This window comes from Sarcophilus harrisii, chromosome 5 (assembly GCF_902635505.1).
Source record: "Sarcophilus harrisii chromosome 5, mSarHar1.11, whole genome shotgun sequence".
Taxonomy (NCBI): Eukaryota; Metazoa; Chordata; class Mammalia; order Dasyuromorphia; family Dasyuridae; genus Sarcophilus; species Sarcophilus harrisii.
The window spans coordinates 114,510,608-114,536,790 of record NC_045430.1 but is presented as its reverse complement, the minus strand read 5'-3'; the positions used below and the strand labels follow the sequence as shown (position 1 = coordinate 114,536,790).

Genomic DNA, 26,183 nt, shown 5'->3' with positions numbered 1-26,183 from the left:
TTTGTACTACCAAAAAAAAATCTAGGATGCTTATTATGAGTGAGAGTGTAAGCTACTATCAGAAAAGCAAATAAAAATAAATATAAGCTTTCAGGGTGAGTTATGGGGAAAGAAAACAAAAATAGGATCTCAAGAGGATAGTCAAATTTCAATGGCCACAAATTCAGCCTTTGAGAAATATATTCTAAAATATTTATATTTCTCAAAACTCCTCAGTGTTAATATTAAATTCTTTTTGGCCTGTGAGGTACACAATATTAAGATTGATTTCTTTTCCTAGAATGTTAGACTGGGTATGTATGGCTAATGAGATCAACTATTGAGTTTTTACCTTGTCTCTAAAGTACCTGTAATACTAAATAGATAATAACCTTTTCCCATTCCCCTTCAAAAATATCTGTTTGCCCATTTACATAAAATTATGTTCTTTTAATAGTTCTTTCTGAATTTAAGCTATAGTACTAGAGATTATATTATGTATCATATTATAGTATATGACTTGATGAGGATTCTAATCCAGAAGAGGATTCAAATGATTTTTGCTTTATCAAATCTATATCTGGCTCATATTATGAATTTTTACACATGCACACACACACCCTCTTATATTATGAATTTTTACATACACACCCCCCCCCTCTGTCCCCATATCTTTCTCTTCCTCCCTTCTTTCCTTCTGCCCTGAAACACATCTCCCAATACAACAAATAATCCTTCCTATATTTAAAATGCACAGAAACAGAAAACCCCCCAAGTTTTTCTATAGAAAGGATATATACTAATATATATACGTAAAATATTTTCAATATTAATATTTTCATAGTGCAAGTCTTTGAAGATGACAAAGGTTTTTTTTAAATTGGTAGCTTTCTCACTAAGAATAAAAAAATATTTCTTTGCTTTGAAAGTAAGCTTGTTTTAATATTAAATGCTTTAATTTTTATTGTGAATTATATATAATTTTGTACTAAATTGGAAATTTTATATTTCAATATAGAAATTACAGGTTTTTTTTTTAAAAATAGTTTCACTTTTTAATATTGATCAATATTTTCTTTTATTTTTAAAGCTTTTAACAAGTTATTATTAGTACTATTTTAATAGGTAATTTTAAGTGAATTATTACCAGAAATATCCTAATGTACTTTTGAAAATCTGGTTACTTTAAAAATTATGCAATGTACAACAAAATTTGAATATAAGTTGGTAGAATACTTATTTTTTTGTAGATCTGTGATTAACCATATTTCTAAGGCTAAGTCTTCTACTCCCAAGAGATACATACATAAATATATACACATGCACACACGCATGTTATGTATGTGAAAAATATGACAAATGGAAAGAACTATTTGGAGAATTACCTGAGAACAACAGGAACATGAGAAAAAAGTAACCCCACTTTTTTCCCCCACCAGAAAGTTAACTCAAAATTTTACTACATTTTATAACATTTTCTTCTTCATATTTAAAAATATTTTGATTTAATCTTCAGAATTAAGAACTAGATAAGACAAAACCCAGCAAGTTGTGGGCTAAATAAAATGATTAAGAAATAGATTAAAACTAAGAACCAACTATCTAGAAACACCCTTCTTAAAATTACTTCTGAAATGTTTTTGCATTGATAGAGACAAATGAAAATTCATTAAAAATTTTACTACAGACCTGTAATACACATGATTTGTCAAATATGTTAGACAAAATACTTTAGGGAAAAGACAGACTTCATATTCAACAGCAAAAACGTTCAGCAAAGCCATGCTCACAATCCCGCAGCATTTCATAAAGCATGGATGATTTGTGGCTTTTCAAACAAAACAAAACAAAAAAAAAAAAAAAAATAAGAAAAAAAAACATTAATGTTATGAGTAAATCTGGGGAACAACCAAAACTGTCACTGAGGGAGTTTTGCAGATGATAAAGCAGTATCATTCACTATCCAAGACCTTACTTGCTGGTACAGTTGGGGTCTTAGCGCCGAGTTCTCAATCATAGTGTGAACCATGGTGATTAAAGGTTCATTTTCTTTCATCTATTTCAAATCAGGAGGAGCATACAGCAAACATCAGTTTACAGCATGGCTAGATTTGAAAGACGACACTGTAAATATAGCCTCTACTTGAATGTCTTCCTAACAGTGTAGTAAGTCACACCCAAGTGTTAAAAGATAATAAGGATAAAAAGCATTTTAACTAAGTAACAAATGGTAACTAATAATATAATTGAAAAAACTGTATTATTTTCTAATGTAAACTTGATAACTGTAATTACGTTTCATAAAAATTGTACAATCAATAGTAAATTATAAATCAAAGCATCTATGAACTTATAAAGTAATTTTAAGTAACTCAGTATCATGCTATTAAAATCTTCCAAATAAATTATAATGAAAAGATAGCAAAGTCAGTCTCTAATAAACTACAATATGTTCCTCAGCATACCTTATTGTCTAGAGTAATACATTATTGCTATTTTGATTCAATATATTATATGATAAATGTATTTTGTTTATAAAATGTAAGATATATTTCAAGGCTAAATATACATGCATAACTAAAATCTGCAATATGTTGTGCTTTGTTTATTCTTCAGATAAAAGTCTTAAAAAAGAATGCTACCTTTTAATCAGTTTTATGTTTAGCATAGTTGCCCATGTTTAGTGTTAAAATAAAATTTATTTTTGTTGAACGGAGTATGAACCATCAATTACTATCATTTTAATGATAGTTTCATTCAATAGATTTACAACCTAGGAATTTTGAGATTACAATGCCAATTCAAAGTTTAATTATGTTTTAAGGTTTAAATCAACAACTATTGGTTGGATCTATAGGTAAAATATCTTCTATGTGTGTTTGCTTCTAGAAGGTAAAGGTAGCTATATTAATGTGATGATTGGGATCAAGTCTTATTTATATACAAATGGGCTTATTTTAAAGTTAAAATTATACATCAATATGTATTTAGTTTTATCATTATCTTTCCCTATGAATGTGCCTGCCATAAAAATAATTATTACTCTGGATTACTCCAAATGTAGCTTGGAAATAAGTTACTTTTTGGGGAGGGAAGACATACAAGCAGAATGCATACTCTATTGATTTCTATGTGGAGGAAGAAGTAGAATTCAATTCATTCAAGTAGAACAAAATAAATGCTGGATGCTCTATTTCTGTTGTCTGAGGAGCAAAATGGCTAGAGTTGGAAAGATTCACTATTAGGATGGACAAAGGGTTAGAAAGATTTTAACAACAGCAACTCTTTAAAGACTATTTACTATTTTTCAGGTCGAAGGAGGAACCATATTAATAAAGTCATGGTTTCTTGATGCAATAGATTTAAGAATTTTTCTGGCAAAACTTGAGGGACAAAAGCTTTTCTAATTTACAAAAATTCAAGTTTTCTTTTTCTACCTTCTAGCCCACAAAGAAATGCTAGTAATTTTACAATAATTGTGACAATGATATAACCAACTTAAAGCAAAAACAAAAACAAAAACTCCAACCTCAATATTGATATCCATTTGCTTTAATCTAGCAATACCACTATTAGATCTGTATCCCTAAGAATTCAAAGAAAAAGGGAAAAGATCTGTTTATACAAAAATATTTATAGCATCTTTTTGTGATGGCAAAGAACTAGAAATTAAGAGGATGCCCATCAATTGGAGAACTGCTAAACAAGAAATGATGAGCAGGATGGTGTTAGGAGAATCTGATAAGAATTATATGAACTGATAAAGAGTAGTAGAGTGAGCAGTCAAAAGGAAAATGTACAGAAAAATAGCAATTTTCTAAGGAAGATCGACTTTGAAAGACTTAGTTACTTTGATCAAGACAATGAAGATAATTCCAAAGGATTCATGACAAAAAGTGCTATCCACTTCCAGATGAACTCTGAATGCAGACTGAAGCATTTTTTCAAAATGTTCTCTATTTTTTCCTTTTTTTAAGGATCTGTGTTTTTTTTCAAAGCATAGTTAATATAGAAATATGTTTTGTATGACTTCACATGTATGCTCTCTCAAGGAGGATGAAGTAGAAGGCAAGTGAGAGAATCTGGAATTCAAATTTTATCTTTATTATATTTACTTGCCTAATCCAAGAGCATTTAATATTTTTCCAGTTAGTTAGATCAGACTTAATTTGTGTGGCAAGTGTTTTGTAGTTTTGCTCATAAAGTTTCTGATTTTCCCTTGGCAGACAGATTCCTAAATATTTTATACTATCAGTAGTTACTTTAAATGGAATTTCTCTTTGTAACTCTGACTGTGGGATTTTGTTAGTGATATATAAGAATGCTGATGACTTAGGTGGGTTTATTTTATAACCAGCAACTTTGCTAAAATTGTGGATTATTTCTAATAGCTTTTTAGTAGAATCTCTGGGGTTCTCTAAGTATACCATCATATCATCAGCAAAGAGTGATAATTTGGTTTCCTCATTGCCTATTCTTATGGAATTCAAATTTTAAAAGAATGTCAAAAATTTTTTACATGTAATTGAGAAATATCTAATAAAATAAAACACATTGAAAAATATTGATATCAGTTTGACATTTTCATATCAGATTGATATATCAAAAACACAAGTCAGTTAAATGGAATTAAGTTACTCTTCTCAATTTTCCTTAGAAAAGAAACAATTTCCAATGCTAATTTCCTTTAAAAAATAATTCTACTTTCAAGAAGATATTAATGATTTTAACTAAAACAAACTGATAAGTAAATGAAATCAGGGTAGATAAAATCCTTCTCAGAGTGAAGAAGTGATAAGTATGTTACATAGAGAAGTGAAAGGGCAGACATTGATACAACTGTGTCTTAAAAATAGACTACAAGCTTAAGGAGAAAGAAATTGCTTGCCCTCCCAAGAATGATATATAGCAAAACTATAAAAATTACTAAATGATTATCCAGTTATTGTTTGTCCTTTGTTTTCAAAGAGGATCTATGACATCATGGATGACATCCTGACTTCTGTGTAAACTCTATAAGTCAGAGTTGCACTATCTTCAGCCTCACTTTCTCCTCCAGAGTCACTGAAATTCAGTGGCAAGACAAAAGTCAAGACTGGTGATGACCCTGAAGAATCAATAATGACCTTGATGTCTTTGATGTCTGACCAAGCTTGAAACTCTAAATGCTCCACAGTCACTGCTCCAAGCCCCTTCACTGCTGATGGAATAAATTGTTCTCATCTGCCCATTCTGTTGGGGGTAGTCTCACATGGCTGGGTAGACACTTCCCTATCTCACCAGTCTATTGTTGCTTACCCATTAATTTAGGGTAAGTTTCCAAGATATAAGAGAGAAACCCTCTAGACTTATGAAGAGATAAAAGGGGGCAGCTAGGTGGTACAATGGCTAGAGAACAAACCCTGAAGTCAGGAGGGTATGAGTTCAAATCTGGTCTCAGACACTTAACATTTCTTAGTTGTGTGACCCTGGGCAAGTCACTTAACCCCAATTGGCTCAGCAAAAAAAAAAAAAAAAGAAAAAAAGAAGATGACAGCCACCTTGTTTTGGTGAATCATGTGGGCATAAATGGTGCTTGTAGAAGGAATCTAAAAAGTATTTCTAATGGTCATGATGTCTTAGGCAATAAAGACCCTAAGGGTACAAGTTTTTTTCAAAAAGGCAAGCAATGAAAAAGGGAAAAAAATTTGGAAGGTTAACTAAGAAGGTTGTATGTGAGCATAGATTTGATCATCTTTCTTAATCAGTTCACAATATAAGAGTGAAAGATTCCTGGCCAGAGGAGGAATATGTAAACAAAATGTTTAAAGACACATAGATGGACTTATAAATCAAATAAAAAAAAAGGATAGGTACTACATAAACAGTAGACACACACAAAAAAAGAACTGTAGTTGAGAGAACAAGAAATTCATAGAAGCTAAAAAGAAAAAAGTCAGTAGTAAAACCCATGGTTTAAGTGTCCATACATAAATGTTCTAAGTTTCAGGAACAAACATGATGGTCCTAATGCAAGGAAGTAAAATTGCCCTTATGGGTCTTGTTGTTACTTAAGAATAAGGTTATGGCTGAAAAATTACTCTGGATTGACACTGTGTATTCAAAAGAAACAGGATATGGAAAAGGTGGAAGGGTAGTATTGTTTACTAAGAAGCTATACTCATGTGAGGAAATCCAAGAAAAAGGAAAAAGTATCATGGAGAGTTTTTCAGAAAAAAGATAAAGAGAAAAAAAAAAAGGTTGTTTTTTTTGTTTTGCTTTTAAATCATTGCAGTATATTACAGACCATATGATCAGAAAGAGGAAATAGATGAGAATGGTGAACATCACAGATATGGCAAAAAGATATATTATAGTGATAAGGGAACTTTACCTAGATTTCTTCTGGAACTGTCAAAAACAGAAAAGCTAATTACTTTTGATTCACATTAATGACCACTTCCTCACTCAAAATAATAAATGCTTTTTCATTCCAACACTTATTCTTTCATTCAAATGGTTAGCCTGAAAATGCTGCCATGGAGGATGGAATATAACTACACACGTTACATGAGCATACTGGCAGGAGAGCACCAGGGTGCAGATATATATTGTATGAGAAGGGATAGCCAGAGATGCAGTGTGTTTTGGGAGAAGCCTTATCTCTCTGAGTGGCAAAATGCAGAAGGTATATTAGAGGGTAAAGTTTAAGATGAAGTAAAGTTTACTAACAATAGAATAGAGGATCCAAGGAGCATAATAAAAAGAGCAAGAACATATAGACTAGTAATTAAGAGTAAAAGGTGGATATCAAATATGATAATGATGTCATTATTACAAATGGATAAGTTAAGGGTAAGTGGTTAGGGGAGGTAGGTTGTTTTTGTTTTTTTTTTTGAAGGAAAGATGGTGCTAAGTTTTAGATATAAGTAAATTGTGATGCCAATTATACATCCAGGTAGAAATTTCTAGTAGGTAGCAAGAATTGGAGCTGTGATCAGAGATGTGGGATAGCTGTAAGGTTTAATGAAAAGAGAATGGGATTCAAGGAAGAAAAAGGCTGAAACTCCCTTACCCCCTTTATATATCAGTTATATATATCCTTACATATCAATCTAGTAATAGAAGAACTTTTTGTGGTAGCAAAGAGTTAGGAAAAAAAAGTATTGTTCATCAACTGAGAAATAGTCAAAAAAATATCTAAAACTACACATATATGAAAAATTTAGAGAAGTACAGAAAGACTTAAGTGATACAAAGTAAGCAGAAGGTAGGGGAAACTTCCCTTCCCGTGCTCACGTAAATGGGAAGAAAGTAACTGCTATCTAATTACAATGACCAAACTTTGGACCCACTGAAGAATCAAGAATATGTACCTCACTTTTTTCACTGAAGTGGAAAACTAAAAAGGCAGAATTCTACATATACTGTCAGATACAATATGTTGATTAGATTAAAAAAATTTCTTTCAAAATCTGTGTTAAAATAGGAAAGCCTTACTGAAGAGGAAGCATATATTCAGAAATTAATGTGATCTACAATAAGGTATCAAATAAAACAAATAAAGGAAAGATAATGAATGCAATTTAAGCAAAGGAAGAAAGTTTAGATCCCAGGTTTGCTTGTATGACCTTAAATCCCCATCTCTTCCCTGGCCTCATTTTCTCCTGCAAAATGAGGAAAGAGATTAGACTAAATTGTAGAGATCTCTAAAGCCACTTCTGTTTTTAAAATTCTAAAACTGCAAGGTCCTATAGATATAAATACATATTCATGTAAAGATAACTAAAGCCTTGGAAGTAAAGGAGATTGTCAAGAAAGAGACTGTTACTATTTGAAACTAACTTGAAGGGAAGTTTCAATGGAGTACTTATACAACTATCCTCAGTAATGTTCAACATTTTAAACAAAGTACTGGATGAATGCATAAATATCATGTTTATTAAATTTTCAGGTGACAAAGCTGAGAGCTGGTTAACATTTTCAGTGACAAATTAAGGATTCAAAATGTTTTTGGCACCCTATGATCTGAATCCTAACAAGGTACTTTAGAGAAAAAATAAAATCTTACATATCAACCTCACAAATTTAAGATGGTAAGTCAATATTACTGTCAAGACATAAAGCATGGGTAGATACTAGTTCATATGAAAAAAGATCTGGGGGGGAAAGTCTTGCATTATGATCTTCATATTCAATGATTCATATTGGATGATCAGCTGATAAGATTGCCAAAAAGTGTAATACAATCATAGGCTACAGCAAGTAACGCACAATGGCTAGAAAAAGGGAGGTGATAGTGCCAATGTACTTTGCCCAGGCCAGAGATTTGTAAATAAGAAAATATAGAATGTGAAGAAAAAGATTCAAGATCTAGGTTTATCTTACTACTTAAATGATCTCAAGGTAACTTTAAATATATATCCCTACTACTATCATCGCCTTAAAAAACATCTAATTTTTTCCATGCTTAATTGCTATTTTAAAACAATTTATTCTGAATATAAATCTTTTCTCTGTGTAGAATATTAAGTCAAAGTTTTTATTTTCCCTTTAGGTCACTTTACTTAGCTAATATTTTTACCAATAATGTTTTAGAATGCTGAAACTATAGTTAAATTTCAAGATCGTCAGCTCCCAAATTGACAATTTTTAGTAACAAATGTCAGAAATACTATTTTCTAGACCATTTAGATTGGTAAAACACAGCTTTTACTATAAAAATCTCAGAGTAAATATTCAAAAATTAGCATTTTTAATGACCACAAATAAAATTATTAGATATAAAATACTCTTTTTTGTTTTTTGTGGCACAAAATACTTTTTATTAAATAAATTAACTTATTTTGTTCCCAATGGAACAACGTAATTTAGTTTTCTAGATTTTCTTCATTAATATTTTTTTAACACATGCTTCACTGCTTTTCATAAAGCATTTTAAAATTTAAGATATTAAAAAAATAAAATAAGCACAACTTTCAGTTCACACTGTATTAACAACACATTTCCTGAAAGATTATGCTCAAATAAATTTTGTTTGAAAATGGACTAAAACATTATAAATACTTTAGTATCTTTAATATTAAAATGTGCTTAATAATGAATTTGAATATTGCCAATAAGCTACACAGAAGACCCTTCTTGTGATATTCCCTAATTTCTACAATTGCCTTTATTTTGATTAAATACAAGCTGATACAAAATCACTTGCTAAAGTAAAGAAGGGGAGATGGTGTGATGATGATTCTATACATCCCATTATAAAATAGACTAAATTGGGGATGGAGAAATTAAAGAAGGCACTCTCCGCAAAAATATTCCATATGTATTTCATATAGTAAAGATTCCTTTCAATAAGTTCCATTTAGAAACATCTTTTAGGATTGCTTATTCTATTTTAAAAATAATATTCTAAAATTCTAATAGTAGAACAGTCCCTAAGAACCCAATCCTTCCTAAAACACCACTTAAAATCTGAGGAGGTCCTTTTTTTATGCTTCTAAAATATACCCTGCATATCAAAATGTCTTAAGCACTAACAAGCAAGAAAATTCCAGAAATCCCACCTGATGATCCAAGTATAGGGTGTTCTTTTGAAGATGATGTGAAAGAATCTCATTCTAGTAGATGCCAGTCAAACAGAAAAAGGACAGGGACAGAAAGTCAGGACAGGAATCATAAAAAAGTCAATTTCTTTTAAAATAGGAAAATGACAGTTTACTTTTTTACTAAAATTAGAGTACATTATCATTTTCATACAAGTTTCCACATGTATTGTATAATGTGCAAGATGTGACATGCAAAAGCTGCAAATTACATCTAAACATAAAATTACATCTAAACAAATACATGTTTAAATTGAACAAGAAAAATATTAAATGAGTCCAACTAATAAGCTATCAGTTTTAAGTTTTAACATGAAAACAGAAATTTTTTTCTGAAATATATTACTTGTTAAACATATACATAGTCAAGAACATCCATAAAAAATTTCCATGACTTGTCAAATCAAAAGAAAGAGCTATGAACCCTTTGAGAATTTGGCCATATAATAATTTACTTTTTATAAAAAAAATTTTATATCTTGAAATGGAAAGATGAAATAGAAGGTACGATTAAGAATTTTTTTTACTCAACACCTTCTTTTCTAATCACTACAGTATCTCTCCTTTAAAAATTAAATGTGAAATATAATATAGTACATCTCTCAAGCCTATTATTAAATGTGATTTCAGAAAATCTGGTTTGTATCCTATTTGTATTTTGTTTTGACATAATAAATAAATCAACAGGGCTCAGAGCTCAAAAGGTTAATAGCAGGAAATGATGTTTATCACAGTGCTAGCAATATGCTTGGCAACAATGGCAATGTAGAAAATGTGATTAATAAGTGGTTCAAAATTAGTGATGATGATAGGTGATACATATTAATTACTTTATAGCTGACCTTTGGACAGTGGGCCTCAAGTTTGAGTTGCATTAGTTGTGCTAATGTATTTTCCCGGATACTACTCAGTTCAGCTTGCTGCCGTCTCAGCTTTATTAGCAGCAGTGTGAGCTCCTCTGGCTGAAGGAGTGTAATTTAAGAATCCAAATAGTGGAAAACATTAATTATTTTTTTAAATGACAGTTACTTATACCAAGATTTCTTGGAAAGTTTCCTTTTGTGGTCAACAAGCTGAAATATCAATCATAGTACCTAGATAATATAGGTATTACTTAAATGAATACATGTGTATATACATATATAAAATAATAGAAATAGCATTACTTTTTAAGTTACCAAAAAATACCATTATAAAACAGTATCAGAAACTTCACCTACAAAAGCTCTCTTCTCAAAGCAATGGAGAGGGTATTTCAATATTACATATACCATGCACAGGTGCTGAGAAAATACAGGCCTACAATAAAAATTAAAAAGATTTACAGTGAGGATGGGCTAAACATTGAACTGAGCATAAAAGGCTTAGTTCACTGTATTAAAGATTTCCTGTAAGATAGTGTCTAGTTCAGTGGGAAGAACACTGGGCTTAAGACTATGGGTTCAAATCTTGTCTCTGACACTTTCTGCTTGTGTGACTTTGGGAAAGTCATTTATAAGCCATAGGCTTTATTTATACAAACCCAAAGTAATTTGATTAAATATGACCCAGAGGCCTCTTAATATTTTAGGTCTGTGATCCTATGAATAAATGATATCACATCACATAATATTTCACATAATGAAAAAGTTCTTGGGTGATTAAAAAAATTATTTTACAGTGTAGAAAGCAAATGAAAAGATAAAATTTACATTTTTAATGTTCTTAATTAATGCTTTCACTACATTTTCCAAATTTAACATTCTAATGATCTTTAAAATGAAAATACTGCCTTTCACTGGCAGAAGTATCTAGTACAAATATGTATACTGCCACGTACACACATGGAAAACGTAAGATCTTAAAGTTTTCTTCAATATACATAGATGGAACATTTTATCATGAGTTTCCAAGGGAACATTCTCATACTGTTTTTCTCTCAGAGAAATGTAGGAAGGTATAATCCTTGGCAGTTGTATATAGAATAATGATTTTAACAGTGATTCTAAAACTATACTACGCTTTAATAAAAACAAACAAAAAAATTGGGCTAGAGCAAAGAAAGAATATTCTCTCTCTTACCATAAGGTACTTTTATATCTTGTAGAAACAAATTGTGCAAAATTGGCAAAATACACATGGGGTTTTCAGTAGTGACACAGAATTTTCTGTTTAAGGTCTTATTTTGTTTTCTGATGTCAAAACATAATCTTTTTTTTTTTTAAGTTTCTTTTTACTATTTATTCTCTATCCCAAAACAGTTCTTTGAGAATAACCATTTCCAGATAACTGGAATATCAATAAGAATTAACAAATTTTGGTGGGAGAACAGCAGAACAGATAAAGTTGGCCAAGTTCCTCATGTACATAAAGGATCTCAAAAGTTTAAGTGAAATCTTAAGCTGTAATAGTGTACCACGGGCATAGTTAAAAGTTTTAATTACTTTAAAATGCACTAAGACTTTTGGGATACACCATATACTCTTCTGAACCAACATATTCCTCAAAACAGCCATCTAAACTAAAGAATTCCCAAGTAGTATTCCAAAAACTCTTAGGACTTTCATATGCTAGGATAGCCTACAGATTATGCCAATGAGGAAGGAAAGAAGGTAGGTTATGAGAGTTTTATATTAAAAGAAAAAAGAAAAAGGGAAAGCAAATAATTTTGGAATAAGAAATAAAAGGAACAATCTTAGATATATGAGGAACACTCTGTTCGACTAAGAAGATGAAAAACAAACTTTGATGAAAAGTTTAGTCCCATATAACATTTAACTAGAAGATAACATTAAAGTCAATGATAAAGGCAATTCTTACTGGAAAAAGAACTGTTGGCAAATCCCTTTATCTTAAATGCCCACCAGAGGGAGCAAGGAGTATTAACTTCAATAAATGAATAATAGATACAAGAAAATCATACTTCAAAAGATGTAAAGCCCTCAGGATTGAGAAACATTAGGGTCCTTGAAGAGAATTTATAAAGGTTCACAGAAATAAGTTCACATAAAGAGTAAATATTAGGAACAGAATTCAAAATTAGGTTATCTTTATTTAATAGAGTTGGACAGGGCATTTCAACATGCTATTTTTAACCAATCATTTATAAGGACCGTTCAATTGTTCTCAAAAATGACTCCTACCCACCCATTTCAGCCTCATGGTCTTTTTAAAAGCAACAGACATGCTTCTGCACTTCTGAACATATGTGTTCACAGCTTAGCAGGAGTTGTATAATATAATGACATGGTTAACCACAGAATGGGTTTTCATCAAGGCAATGAGTATGGTGGGGTATCCTGAACCTGAGAGAAACTGAATCAGTAATGACTGTAACCACTATCTAGACATGTAACTGCAAGGAAATCAGTATCTCTCCAGGTATCAGCTGCTATATATTTAAACTGAGGAAGTTGAACAAGACAATCTCAAGATTTCTCCAAATTCAATTTTAAAAATAGGCATGATTCTATTGGTCTTGACTGCCAAAATGCTTTTGTTAGCATATAAAACATTAATAAACAAGTTAAAATTGAGTTTTCTGAGAAAAGCACCAAAAACTAGATAGTAGAATGAATAGTGAAAAAGGAATTTAAATGATGAAAAATAATTTCTTTTGAACAAAACGGTCATTGATATCTAACAAAAAATTTTCAAAGAAATTGTTATGTATGCTGAATATTAAAGCTCCTAAAATAATGCAGCTTTCACAATTATTGAATAAAAAAATGTTATTTGTCTTCTAGGAAGGTTGTAAATGCAGAAAACCATGAATATTTATGAAGATAAATATTACACATATACAGATATTTATTTTTTAGAGACCTCAAGATTTTTTCATGATATTTTTTACTGAAGTTTCTTTCTTTCTTTTTTTTGTAAATGCAATTGGGATTAAGTGACTTACTCACAGCCACACAGCTGGTAAGTGTCTGAAGGCTAGACTCCAGGGCTGGTGCTTGGTACTTTTTATTTTCAAAACTATTTAATATGATTGTTTTCAGAAGTGGTCCAGCAGATAGCAAATAATTCATAGCTATGTAAATAACATGAGTCATATATTAGGTAAGAGTTACAAAGCTTCTAAGTGTCAGAGGTAGGATTTGAATTAAATAATAAAAAAAATAGCTGATATTATAGTACTTATGGTATGTAAAGCTCTTTATAAATATAACTTTATACTCACAACAATCCTAAGAGGTGGTGTTATTATTACCTCCATTTTAGAGATGCTAAAGCAGACAGGGGGTGACCAACTTGCTCAGAATAACACAGTTTCTAAGTGACATATGCGAGATTTGAAATCAGGCCTCCCTGATTCTGGATCCAGTGTTCTATCCATTGAGTCACTTAACTGTCCTTTAATCTAAGGCCAACACTCTTATCCAGTATCCCCAAATTCCTTCATGTGTGATAAATATTATTCTTAATGGAAATAATTCTATATATTTATAAAAATTCCAGAATTTGGACATAAGACTGTTTAAAATTTATGTATTATGTTTAAATCTTGCACATTAACTATGGACATACCACAAATGAAATTATTTAAGTGAATACCTATTTTGCTTGTAATAGAGACCTTACTATATAGACATAGAACACAATTATTTATTATATTCTGGAGCTTGCTGTCTGCCTATACAAGCATGCTTCTCACAGAAATAAAATATACTTCATATGAAGTATATAGCTTCAGAATCAGTAAGATCTGGGTTCAGACCCCATTTTTAACATAACAGATGTGTGACCCTGAACAAGTCACTTAATCTCTCCGTGTCTAAGGCAATTCTCTGTAAGATTACAAATGAGGGAGCAGTTGCTGACATTTCTAGATTCCTATGTTGATGACACTGCAAGTCTCTCCAGAACCTCAACCCAAAATTAATGATCCTCTTGCAATTCTCTAATACACTTAATCTATATAAAATAACAAGCATAATTCATATAAACAAACTTGTAAAATACAGCAAAAATACAATAAAGTGGTAATGTTTATTATTTTTGGCTTATGGAATTTTAGCTTATTACATTATGTCTTTAAAGATGATAAAAACCAAGTTGTTAAAATGTAGCTACAGTTGTAGAATACTATATATTTAGATACTGAATACAGTTTGAATCCTGGTTTTGTAGTCGAGTCACATACTTAAAATAACATTTAATATATGACATATAAATCATTTTCAAAAAAACTTGCAATTCTTCCCTAAAAGTAACTATTTTGTTGCAATACACCTCTAAGAATGAAAAAAAAAAGAAAAAGAAAAAAAAATAATGCCATCTGTACTTTTATTGTTATATATCATTCTTAGATAAAATATGATGTGCCAAAAAATTTCAGCTCACCGTCTTGCCCTGGAGGCTTTGGGGATTAACTGGCTGTAAAGTCAAGCCTGCTGGCATCGACCTTCGATCTGGTACAAAAACATGCTAGAGAAATAAAGGAACAATATAACCCCTGTGTTGAGTTGTGTTTCTGTAGTTTTTCGGGGGGGGGGGGGGGGTAAGGGGAGGAGAGAGGAGGGGAGCGGGAAATAGAGGAGCGCAGAGGGTGTCAAGGTCAGTCATTCAAAATGTTAAGTAGAGTTACACTGTAAAAACATTTGAAATTATTCATCGTGTTGGTGAAAGGAGCCAGATACTAAGCCAATTTTTGTTAATTCAAAACCCAGATGCTCAATACAGGCTAATTCTACTACTTCTATTTAATATAAGGATTATGGTTTGGTGGAATTTTTGATGCAGACATTTAGTCTGCTGGGAACTGGAGAGAAACCACTAATTCACCTCACACAGGCTGCTCAAACACCAGTTAGTTAAGTTCTGCTTAGTAATACAAAGAACACAGAGATGTATATAGTATAAACTTAGAGCAGATAAACCTTATTTAACATGATTTGACCCAAGAGAAAATTAATCGACTTTACCAAAGAAAGATTTATTGATAAAAATATGATAGAATGAAATGGGAATGTCTTATGAAATCTTCTGGGAGCTACTTAAAAAAAAATTTAGATATATGCTTTAAGTAAGTATACTTTTAGATGAACAAGAAAATATTAAATGTTCAAAACTGCTAGAGAGCAAATCAAAATCAGAATAAATAAAAATCAGAATAAAATATTTTTAAAAACCTAGTGAAACTGTGACCATGACTTGGGCTAGGGAAGACTGATTTATTGTGCTTAATCTGACTTGTGGTATATATATTTTTGTAAAATACAGAGTTTTAGTCTGAGGTCTTAAAAGTCCTTCTGAAAGTAAAAATACTGACTACTTAAAAAGGTAAATACTTGTGCTGATATTAAGTTTCAAAATCTTATATAGTAGTGAAATGCACACATTTCAACACATTCAGTATGATCAATAATTGGAGATTAATCAGTATAAACTCCTTGTAGACAGGGACCATTTTCACTTTTATTTTTCTCTGACACCTCTTGTTGATTTGGGTGCCATAATTTGTGCCATTCATAAAACCATACAAAGGGCTGTTACCAAATATATATTCTCCAAAGAACTTTCCTTGTGATCCTAGGGGATAAACTTTCTACCCTGAGTTTGATATTGACTTTGGAACTTTAACCAAAGCAATGGAGCATTACATATGCAAATAAAACTCAGAATATTTAAATTAGTAAATTAAATATATACTTAGTGATTATTTTACCTTTGGGTGATGTGCTTTGTGCCTGCGATCCACTGTTATATCTCCTCTCTGTATTGGTGAAGAGACTTCGGATCTGTAAGTTCGTTGAGGAGAATATCCTTGATAAGCAGCTATTGAACCATGGGAAGGTGATGTAGGAATAGAGTGCATTGTTTGGTCAGAAATATTAATCATAGTTTTAGGACTGTTTAAAGTGCTATGTCTAGTGAGAGTATTTTGCTTATTGTAGTACTGACGTTGCTGCCATTCATAGAGCTGCCACATTGTGTCATCTCTCATGGATCTCCGTTTTTCTTCTGGTGGTAGTCCCATTGTCCTGTCATGAACTGATGGGGTGATGCTGCATATGCTCTCGGGTCTTGTCTTGCTATTTCTTGGGAGAGTTCTGTAGCCTTCAGGATAGCGAGGGACAACATGTGTTCTGTGGCTTGGCATATTTCTTGGTAATGTCTGGTAAGATATCACACTGAAAAAAAATTTAAATTTAAGAATGATAAATTCAATTTATAAACTGGAATGTATTAATTATTACTTTAGTTAACTTCAACTTTGTTACTCCATATAAGACTGAAATATAACACAAAGAAAAATTATAAATTACAACTAAAATTCATTTTAATTTATTCAGAAATATCCTATAACTTAATTCAATTCACCTATAACTACAAATAACATTATAATAAAATCTGATGGATGTGTTTTGTTTTTTATAACATAAACATTTACAGAACACTCCTACACTGTGAGAATTCTCTTATAATAAAGTAAAATGGCTAAGTAAAATTAATAGTATAGTAACCTCATCTGAAAGAGCACCCCTCATTTCCCATTTGTCATCTTTAAAAAAATATATATATATATATTTTTTCCTCTCCTCCCTATCACTAGAAAAAAAAGTAAATTTCTTGAAATAAATATGTATAATCAAGTAAAACATCCCTGAAATTTGTCCACAGAGTTTAAAGACCTTGGATTAGAACAGTAGCTTTTTTTCCTGTACCTTTTTCCTGTTACAGTATAGAATGCATGGGCCCATTTTAATATGCCTATTTATTTTGCCTGAAATAACTTTCAGGTATTAATGGTCACTTGTCCCAACAGTCCCATTGCATCCAGATCCCCAAGAAGATAAAGTTAATTTCAGAATAATTCAAACAGACTACTTATTAAATAGGAACTAGACTTACTACATGATGAAGCTTCTCTTTAACTGGGGCAGCTGGGTGGTACAGTGGATGGAGTACTCAGTTCTGGAATTAGGAAGACCTGAGTTCAAATTCAGCTTCAAGATATTTACTAATCGTGTAACCTTGAGCAACTTTGTTTGCCTAACTTTCCTATTCTATAAAATGGAAATAGGGTTATTGTGAGGATCAAATGAGATAATAATTGTAAAGTGCTCAGGATAGTGCCTAGCACATAATAATGTTATATAATTGTAAGCGATTAATATTGAAATACTGTTGAAAAATACATTGATGTCATGAGAGTACTTATGAGGTACTTTAGTAGATTGCTGAATCAATCTGAGTCTCAGTGACCAATAGGGACAAAACAGGTTAGGGAGATTTAACCTCACAAAACTGAAAATATAAGAGATTTTGTTTGACAATTTCCTTCTCAATATAAGTTCAATCATACTCCTATCTTTGTAGTTCTAGTGTCCACTTTATTATGTAACAGAAATACCATTTAATTATCAGAATAAAAATATTGCCTTTTAGCAAAGGCAAATTAAAGTATATGTCATTTCTTAATATGTCAGAATTGGGGAAACCATTGGAAATACAAGTGCAGGCCTAACATTTTTAGAACTTTTCCATGCAGATTTGTACATGTGTGAGAAAGTGTCAGCTTGTCTGGGGATCATTATTTAGAAAATTTAGGTCACTATTTAGGTGTATGCTGCTAATTATTGATTGTGTCAATGGAATTGTTGTTCAATGTGTTATTGATTCTAGTACCAAAAAAGCCTTGTGAAAATATACACTACGAAACAGCAAAATAGCATAAAATAAAATTACACTTTATAAACAACAACAATAACAACAACAAAGAAAATATAAATAGCCGCTCCCAACTGGTTAGCCTCAGAAGTAATTCTGGGATAGATTTTTAGACCATTCAATTTGAGACTGGCTAGTATTACTGACTATGTGAACTGACAATTGTGGAACAAAAATATGGAGAAATATTATCAGAGAAAGAAGTTTTAATGTACCCAAGCAAAAACAATCAAATGATCCCTGAAAGTTATCCTTATGGCTCTGTCTTATGAATTAATGAAAACACATTTATTAAAAGATTACTGTGTGTTATGTGTTAGGAATACAAATAGAAAAAAATGACAGTACCTACTCATAATGAGCTCATACTCTAATTAAGGAGATAACTCCATATAGAAAAGTTCAGCTGCGGTGGAGACAGAAAGGTCCTTAAGATCCAACAGCAAAGTAGATAGTAGAGCCCAGGGTTCCTTAAGAGTGTACTAGTGGATTATATGGGACCTGAAGGGTAGAGCAGCAGTGAAGGCAGAAAAAACTAGAGGACTATCTTTTCAAAGGCACTTTTCTTCAAAGCTCTATGAAAATTTTAATTGTATTTTATTCATATTATTTATTTTTTGGTATAGAGACATCTGAAGTCATGAGTATTAATTTCTTATCCTCTTCATCAATAGTTAATATACTCCTACCATTTATACATTCCCCACCTCAATTACCCTGAATTCAAAAATGTTCAAAAACTGCTCACTACCCCTTATTGCCCATTCTTATTTCTACCTACCTTGACTTAAACTCTCCAACATCCCACTTCGTACCCTAAAGCCAGTCACTGATAAAACTTGCTTTCATCTTAAATCTTTTCTTTTCTCATTCTTTTCAACCTCAGTTTCTCAGACCAGCTCCCTCCTAAGATCACAAATGTGTTGATCACTCTTTCCAATCCTTTTTCTCATTTCCCTCTGATTCTTTGGCGGGAGAGCTGCACTATTGCTTTCCACTTACAAACTCACTCTTTGCCACTAACATCTGAGAATTTCTTCTCCTTTTGGTTTCAATCAATCCACATAAAACACTTAGTGAGAATTCTGGTAGGTATTGATGACCAGTCTTCAAGACACTTTTCTTAGTAAGTCCAGTCCTTGATGGAGTGTTTCTCTCCTCGACTCCTGACCTTATATTATGGGACTTCAACATGCCTGAGCTTCCTTATTTCCTATGACCCATTCATCTACTTCACCTCAGTTACAGATATGGTCATGCCCAATTCATGAACTCTCAAAGTCTTTCTGATCACAACCTGCTGTCATTCCACCTTTTCTGGCTGTCTTGCAATTCCAAATCCAGTCCTTAATTATCATCGTGACCTCCAGTCTTTTGATCCTTTAGCTCTTTTCCAGGCCACCAGCTGAGAAATGTAGTCACCCCTAGCTACACTTTCTTCCCTTATTCATTTTGACACCTCAGTGAACTGGTTCAACTCTTACATTATGATTTTCTTTTGGATCTGCTTTCATAGTATCCTATCACTAATCTTGTCTTTCTGAGCTTTAGTTCTCAGTTACTCCCACCATTTGCATCTTCTACCTTGACTTCTAAACAAAGTTAAAGAGAATCAGAAAACTGAGCTGAGTGGATCTACAACAAATTTTTGTTAACTAATCTCAAGGTTTATGTGAAAATATTAGAAAGAGTAAGAATTAATGGACTGAAATATAACTATCTAAAACCAAGGGCAAGGAAGACAGCCAAAATAATGCAGTCTATTTCTTCCTACAATTATCTAAGAAAATGCTGGTCACAGTAGTGTTTGGGAACTCAAAGGAGAAATTGCAGTGGATGATCTATCTAGGTCAAGATCATGAATATGATCTATATGCAAATAACACAGGCAAGAAGTATGGCACATGGGTAACCTGGGATCATAGATTATGCTTTCGGAGCACTGAACTATGTCAACAGTATAGGATACCCAGAGTTGATCAAAGACTCAGCCTAAACTTGAAATAATAAGAGATTTGTCTCTCAGGAGTCAGGTATGTAGACCCAAGTCTAGAGCTCTGAGCTATGCCTGACATACAGAGATGCCTGGGATCTCTCTTGGATACAGTCCACAGCTCCAAGCACAGAGTTGCCCAGAGTAGATCACAAATTTATTTTTCTTTCTAGGAAAGCAGTTGGAGGGGCAGATTAAATGATCATTGATTCAGGTCCAAAAGATCTTCCAGTTAGGCCACCAATGACAATTTGTTCAAATCCCTGGAAAAACAGCTAAGCAAGGAGAATAAAAGAGCTTTGGAACCAGCAATATTCTAAGACACAAATCCAATAGGGGAAAATTACCCCAAATTACCCAAAGAAGCAAAATCACAAAGAAAAACATGACTTACTCATAAGATCAAATATAAATGCTATAAGAAATGATGTTAAGTGTTAAAAAAAATGATAACATAAGTGAAATGAGAATAGACAAAGAAATGGAAAAAAAGAAATGAGAGTTTGGAATGAGAATTAAAAGTATTTTGCAAGAGGTACAAAATCTAACCCAAATTACAGTTTCTTTTAGAATTAGAACAGATCTCTGTAAGAAATGACCAACAGGATGATTTCAGAAAGGCCTGGAGAGACTTACACGAACTGATGCTGAGTGAAATGAGCAGGACCAGGAGATCATTATATACTTCAACAACAATACTAGATGATGACCAGTTCTGATGGATCAGGCCATCCTCAGCAACGAGATCAACCAAATCATTTCTAATGGAGCAGTAATGAACTGAACTAGCTATGCCCAGAAAAATAACTCTGGGAGATGACTAAAAACCATTACATTAAATTCCCAATCCCTATATTTATGCACACATGCATTTTTGATTTCCTTCACAAGCTAATTGTACAATAATTCAGAGCCTGATTCTTTTTGTACAGCAAAATAATGTTTTGGTCATGTATTACTTATTGTGTATCTAATTTATATTTTAATATATTTAACATCTACTGGTCATCCTGCCATCTAGGGGAGGGGGTGGGGGGGTAAGAGGTGAAAAATTGGAACAAGAGGTTTGGCAATTGTTAATGCTGTAAAGTTACCCATGTTTATATCCTGTAAATAAAAGGCTATTAAATAAAAAAAAAAAATAGAATTAGAACAGATCAAACAGAATTAATGACATCATGAAATATTAAAACAAAATCAAAAGACAAAAAAAAAAAAAAAACAAACCGACACCAGAATATATTTCACAAAATAATAAGATATCTCATATAAAAAACCCTAACATGGAAAACAGATAAAAAAGAGCTATTTAAGAAGTCACAATGATATAGACTTGAAACCAAAAATATCTAATATTTAACAACTGAACTTTTAACAAAATAGAGCTCCCAAACATTTTGACTTTGAAATAAAAATACAGAAGTAAAGAAAAACAGAAAAAAGCTAAATAAAATGAGCAGTTGGAAGACAATTTTATAGGGATGAAGTGATACAAGCAAGTGTTAAGAATTGTAATATCAACAGTGATCAAAGAAAACAAATAAATAGAGAGTTTGGATATGATTTTTGCTACATTTTGATGACCTTAAAAAGAAGGAATAGAATGTATTTGTAAAATCAGGGGGTGTAAGCAGAGGTCTAAAATAAGGAAAGGATAGAGGAACACTCATAATGACCTGATGCTACATAAAGTGAGCAAAATGGAAGAATTTTATGTCTAATATTTTCCCCTGCAATTACATTAAAACAAATTTTTTCATTCAGTTTTTTAAAAATTGAGTCCCAAATTTCTTTCTTTTCCATCTTCCCTCCCCAAATGGTAAGCAGTTTTATATGAAATTATGCAAAACATATTTCCATATTAATCATGTTGTGAAAGAAAACAGACCAAAAAAGAACAAAAACAAAAGAATAACATGAAAAAAATTAAGAAAATGAAAAATTGTACACTTTAAACTATATTCAGACTACCAGTTCTTTCTCTGGAAGCGGACAGCATTTTTATCATGAATCCTCTGGAATTATCTAGGCAACTGTAATATTGAGATAATTAAAAAATATATCAACACTGCAAAAACAACCAATTTTGAAAATCTTAAGGAAATATGAACAATTCAATTATCTATCACAGTTTCAAAGGACTGATATCTCAAAGAGAGGTGATGGATTCTATATATAGAGGCACACATTTTTGGACATACACAAAGTAGGAATGTGATTTACTTTGCTCTGCATATTTACTGCTAACATTTACTTTTTTTTTTTTAATTAAAGCTTTTTATTTTCATAATATATACATGGATACTTTTCAACATTCACTGCTGCAAAACCTTGTGTTCCAAATTTTTTCCCTCCTTTCCCCCACCTCCTCCCTTATGACAGCAAGTAATCTAATGTTTAAAATGTGCAATTCTTCTATACATATTTCCACAAATATCATGCTGCACACATTTACTTATTTTTCCCCTCATGGAAAGGGAATCACAGAGAGCAGACAGATGTTTGTTAACTGAAAAAATATATGATTAAAAAAGAAAAACAAAACAAAACAAAACAAATAATCAGCTTTAATGGAAAAATTAGAAGCCTTTCTAATAAAATCTTTTCAATAAAGATGGGTCTGATATCTACAGCAATATTATTTGTTATAGTTCTGGAAATACAAACTAAAGTTTTATACAGACAAAAGAAATTGAAAAAATAAGTATAGGCAAAGAATAATGAAATTATTGATTTTTGCAGATAATATGCTAGTTTCCTCAGTCTTTCCTAGAAATTCAATAAAAAAATTACTAGAAACAATAATCTTAGTAAAAGTAGGATACGTTTACAGAAATCAGTCTTTCTGTGCATTACCAATAAAAACAGTTATAAAAGAAATAGTCATAATTGAAACATTATAATATAATAAATGATAACAAAAGGAAGGTGAGTAGCTTATTAGACCAGAAATCAGTTATATCCTTATAAAACAACCTGGTTTGGGTTACAAATTAGAAAAGAATGCCAGAGGGAGAGACCAAGAACACAATATCTAAAAGCAAATGAATACAGAGAATATTGTTCAATAATTCCAAAGAGTTCATACTCCTGATACACAGACTGCCAGAAATTAGATTTAGATAAAAAACTCACAATGTATGAATGCCTGCATTTAAACTCCAAATGAATATATGACCTAGATCTAAAAGGTCAACTCCATTAGTGGAAGTGGGAAGTAGTTACCATTCATAGTTATAGAAAGGAGAATCTATCTTTTTTTTTTTTTTTAATTTCAATAGTATTTTATTTTCCCAATGACGTGTAAAGATTTTGTAAGATTTTGAATTCCAATTTTTTTCTCCCTCCCTCCTTTACTTCCTCAAGACAGCAAGCAATCTGATATAGATTTATACATATACAATCATTTAAAAAATATTTTCCTATTAGTCATGTTGTGAAAGAAAAATTAAAACAAAAGGGAAAAAGCATGAGAAAAAAAGCAAACAACAACAACAAAAGGGTGAAAATAATATGCTTTGATATATAATCAGTCTCCATAGTTCTCTCTCTGGTCGCAAATGGCATTTTATATTCCTAGTCTAAGTGGATTAAGTATTGCTGAAAAGAGCTAAGTCTATTGTAGCTGATCATCACATAATCTTGTTGTTATTAGGTACAATGTTCTCCTAGTCTGCTTACTTCACTCAGTATTTAGTTCATGTAAGTCTTTCCAGGTTTTTCTGAAATCAGCCTGCTTATCATTTCTTATAGAACAATAATATTCCATCACATTTATATATTGTAACCAATTCAGTCATTTCCCAATTGATGAGCACCCACTCAATTAAGGAAAAATTATCACTACCAAAAAGGGATAGAGAGGATTGCAGGCAATAATATGAGTAATTTTGATTATAAAAAATTGAAAAGATCTTGCTGAACTATCAAACCCTATAATCAATCTTTTCTGGTCTCCAAAATCTTGATAAGAATACACACCTTTCAGAAGCACAATTATCCTCGATGAAAGATTGATACAGGGAGCAGAAAAACTTATACAAACCTTATTTGGTAGCAAACCATATATTTATGGCTCATAGTCAATTGAAAAATACAGAGGATAGAAGACCCAATTATGCTATAATTTATTTGCTGACTAAAAGAAAATACTGGCTTCATTAATGCAAAATTCTATTTTGAATGTCTTTATCCAAGAAGATTTTTTTCATCTGTACATTAAAATAATACAATATTCCACGAAAGATATATAATAGCAGTATCTCCATGGAAATTAAAAAAAATTATACAACATATTAAAGGAAAATAGCAATATATCAAACAAAATTTATAGGATATATGAGGAGTTTAGATTTGTAAAGTATATAAAGAATAGTTGAAAAGCATTCTCATTCTACAATTAAAAGTTCAAATCACATGAAGAAATTTTCAAAAAAGAAAACACAAGTTCTTAAATCATTATAATAATGCTTGACCATATCATCACTAAAGTGGTACAAATTAAAACAAACCAGAGGTATGGATTGACATCCAAATATAGTTATAAATTATATTCTACTAAAAGAAGGTATTCCTTTACCAAGGGCTCTCTGGACCACTGAAGATACAATGAGATTTGTTCCAAAACAACAGCAACATTCCAAATTAAAAGAAAAACAAAAATATAATCCAGTTTCTGGCACACCATAAAATTAACAAAGCTTGTCAAACTCACTTCAACTAAGACTGAAGTTATGGACGAGAAGGATGATTATGACCATAACAAGAATCAGAAAAAGTAAGGAAGGTGGAGGATTTTGAGGGACAAATACTGAGTTCCTTTTGAACTTGTAGAATTGAAGATGCCTATGGATATACATACAAGGACAGGCAGGTGGCACAGGATAGAACAGTGGGCTTGGAATCAGAAAGATTCATCTTTAGAAGTTCAAATTTGGCCTCAGCTACTTATTAGATGTGGGAACTTGGGGAAGTCACTTAATCCTGTTTTCTTGGTTCTGCATCTGTAAAATGAACTGGAGAGGGAAATGGCAAGCAAACCCATTCCTGTATCTTTGCCAAGAAAATCATAAAAAGGGATCAGCCATGACTGAAAAACAATTAAACAATAATAAAACATTATACATAGTTAGAAATGTCCAACAGGCAGTTGGTAAAAGGAACTGAGAGCTTAGGAAAGTTTCTAAGCAAACAACTTGTTATTAATAAAGGACTTATTCTTAAATCAGCTATTTGTATCATTAAATCATTTGTATAGTTAGACCACCAACTTATTGGAGCAAAGAACAAAATTATTACAAGTCAGAAAAATAATATGGCGTATAATTATAAAACAACTCTAACTTGACCTATTTAAATTATCAAAACTGAAAAATAGGAAATTGACATTGGAAAATATTTCTATATTGATCACATATATTCTGAAAATTTCTTTGCATGCTTTGAACTGTTAATTGTAGAATATGAATGCCTTTCAACTATTCTTTATGCACTTCACAAATCTAAACTCCTCATATATCCTATAAATATTTTGTTTGAACTATTGCTTTTTTCCTTTAATAACACAATTAAGTCCAACTGTCATGACAAGGTAGTGAAAAGAGCTTTTTATGCTTTAGTCAGAAAACACCTGACTTGCCAAGTGAAGAAATTTGGCAGCCAGGACAATAATGGTTTAACAGTATTTAAACAATTTTAGAAAAGAATGGTGAAAAGTCATCAGTATTACTTCAAGATCAAAAGAAGCAGTAAAGGGAAAAACCAAGTTAAAGATATCTAGAAAACAATAACTATGACTAAATTGAATTCATAACTTTACTAAGATGATTCAACACACGGAAAATGAGACAGTCCACATAAACATCAAATTTCAATATAAAAAAACATGACCAAAACAAAGCACTTATAAAAATCCTAAAAAGAACAGACAAAAGGCCTTTCTTTAATATAATTAAATACATATATTTAAA

The 26,183-nt window shown here is 31.4% G+C and overlaps 1 protein-coding gene across 23 annotated transcripts in view; it reads right to left on the bottom strand.

Annotated features, from left to right (window-relative positions):
- PLEKHA5 (pleckstrin homology domain containing A5) overlaps positions 1-26,183 on the bottom strand; it is a 192,457-nt gene that overhangs the window by 46,060 nt on the left and 120,214 nt on the right. For 12 of the 23 annotated variants that reach the window (XM_031938400.1, XM_031938385.1, XM_031938383.1 and 9 more), the window contains 5 exons: positions 16,216-16,681; positions 14,892-14,975; positions 10,406-10,525; positions 9,525-9,578; positions 1,955-2,035 (listed from right to left, as the gene is read on the bottom strand). In XM_031938400.1, the coding sequence (XP_031794260.1) occupies positions 1,955-2,035; positions 9,525-9,578; positions 10,406-10,525; positions 14,892-14,975; positions 16,216-16,681 (805 nt within the window). The other 11 variants (XM_031938386.1, XM_031938408.1, XM_031938394.1 and 8 more) reach the window with 7 other exon arrangements.